Source organism: Nicotiana tabacum, chromosome 7, assembly GCF_000715075.1.
Source record: "Nicotiana tabacum cultivar K326 chromosome 7, ASM71507v2, whole genome shotgun sequence".
NCBI classification, from domain to species: domain Eukaryota; kingdom Viridiplantae; phylum Streptophyta; class Magnoliopsida; order Solanales; family Solanaceae; genus Nicotiana; species Nicotiana tabacum.
The window spans coordinates 160,015,972-160,018,300 of record NC_134086.1 but is presented as its reverse complement, the minus strand read 5'-3'; the positions used below and the strand labels follow the sequence as shown (position 1 = coordinate 160,018,300).

Sequence of the window (2,329 nt, the reverse complement as noted above, 5' to 3'; positions counted from 1 at the left end):
TATAACTAAAACATGATTAAAGCTGTATTTTAAATTTTTCTAATCAAGATACTGGGAGGAACTTATAAGTAATCTCTCTTACAATGAGAAGTCTCGACAATCACAATCTAATCATATATTTATTTATTTCTTGGTCATATGTACTTTGTCCTTTGTTTATTTATCGTTCTTTTTGTGCTTTTATTAATGTAAAACAGAAATGGGCTGGCAAAAGATCAAGATTTTAACAGATCCAATCAAAGCTAGTAAATAGACATACACGGCTACAGCAAATTTCTAACCTCTTCTTAATAATTACAAAGGCTAGAGTAGGCTACTACTGCAACTGGCTGTATACAGTATATTTACACCTTAGTACTTACTACTTATAGTAGTTACTGGATTTGCTGATGCATCCGAACACAATGTACACATCCCCTCAGATGCTAAAACTATAAAGTAGGTGATTTTCTTCCCAATCCGCCTAGGCCTAGGCCTTGGTCGACCAAGGTTATCCGATACCTGTGTTGTAACAAGTTTTCGCTTGCCTCGATAATTGCACCATTAAAAAAAGTTACTGAATTTCGTCGATGCTAAAATTCGCATAAACCTTAAAGTTCTAGTACTTTGTATTCGGAGACAGAGGCGGACCTATATATGCAATAGATCAAGGTCACCGGACACAAAAATTATGTATGTATCACTGGTTGAACAATCAGCTCATGTGCCCTGCCATCTTCAAATCCTTGTATCTAATAGGAGAAGTACGGACCCTATAAACATGTTCTTCCCCGCTGCATTCATCAACCTCAACAACCCAGTGGCTCCTCTTACCACCAACAATCTTTTTACCTTCTGAAACAGTAATTTTACTAATTAATAACCCTTCTCCAATGGGTAGAAAATAACCCTTATGATCAAAACCTAGCTTAGGACCTTCATTTAGGGCATTGTACCCTACAATAAAGGCACCTTTAACAGTACAAACACCTTGTTGTGCTGCTTCAAATACTTCTTGGAAATCCTCCAATTTACAATCAATAAGTACAAAATCAGCTCCTTCATAATTACTTACCAATAAAGTTTTAACATCTTCACCAATCACAAACTCAACAAAATTGGCATAGTCTCCCAATAATGCTTTTTTAGCTGCATGCATATCTTGTTGTCTACGTAATATGCATATCACCCGGCCACCGGTTTGATGAGCCGCCGCTACTAATCCTAGTAGGGCGGATCCAGGGTGGCCGGAGCATGCCATCACCATGAGTTGTGCATTATTTCCGGCTGCCATGGCGGATATGAACTCTGTTACATCAGGCGCTTTTCCTCTTTCACCCTGAAATTTCCATAATTAAAAACAAATTTACGAGTATATCACTAAAGTGGGACGAACTTAAAGAAACGACATAAATAGTGTGAATTCATATAGCTGATCCGGATTTACTTTGGCATTGGGGTATAGTTATTACTTCCTTTGTTTCAAAAAGATTGACACTATTTTCTTATTTGTCAGTTTAAAAAAGATTGACACCTTTCAACATTTTCTTAATAAGAAGCAGTTAGAACCACACGAGTAATATGACAGATTTCAAACCACAAGTTTCAAAAGTTTTACCGCCACACAAATATTATATGGCTTATTTAAGGCAACATACCTCAAAAGTCTTCTTTCTTTTTTAAAGTTTGTGTCAAGTCAAACTAAAACAATCTTTTTGAAGCGGAGGAAGTATTATTGTTATTTTACAGAAGAGAAACTAGCTAAAACTCAGAAAAATAAGTACAAAGGAGAGGAGAGATTATATTGCGCGTAGTACTTACCATTTTTAGCGTTTTGAGAAAGGCATTGGTAGCATTTTCAGCAGACCAGCAATCCATTCTTCACGATTCTGTTGTTAAGTGTTTTTTGGATTGTTTAAACCATTTATAGGAAGGGTTTGATTTAAGTAGACAAGATTGTCTTCCTTCTATTCTTAATTAATTAATGAGGTTAAGTTACAATAATAATTGCATGGAATGAAACAACTGAGGAAGGTATTTATTGACAAGATTCTGCCGTGCCAAGTGGTATTTTTAACAAGATTATTTCAATTTGTTGACTGGAGTGGAGAACATCGATCACTTTCTTGTTAATGTGTTAATTAAGAGTATTTTAATTTATTTTTTAAAAAAAAAACTAATTTGCACCTATGTATGCACCAAAGTAAATTAGTGCATACATAGGTACAAATTAGTATTTTTTTTAAATAAATTAAAATACTCTTAATTAGTATTTGTATCCATTTATCACTTAATACTGGTAAATTCAAAATGGGCAGTGGTCCGATGAGTTGTTCCATATTTTATTTCG

The 2,329-nt window shown here is 34.7% G+C and overlaps 1 protein-coding gene across 1 annotated transcript; it reads right to left on the bottom strand.

The window, feature by feature from the left end:
- Window positions 1–205: 205 nt before the first annotated feature.
- On the bottom strand, window positions 206–1,970 carry LOC107802725 (uncharacterized). Its single transcript, XM_016626276.2, has 2 exons — window positions 1,801–1,970; window positions 206–1,318 (listed from the first exon to the last, which is right to left on the bottom strand). The coding sequence occupies exons 1-2, from the start codon at window positions 1,855–1,857 to the stop codon at window positions 695–697; spliced, it is 681 nt and encodes a 226-aa protein (XP_016481762.1). The 5' UTR covers window positions 1,858–1,970; the 3' UTR covers window positions 206–694.
- Between the last annotated feature and the right edge of the window lie 359 nt (window positions 1,971–2,329).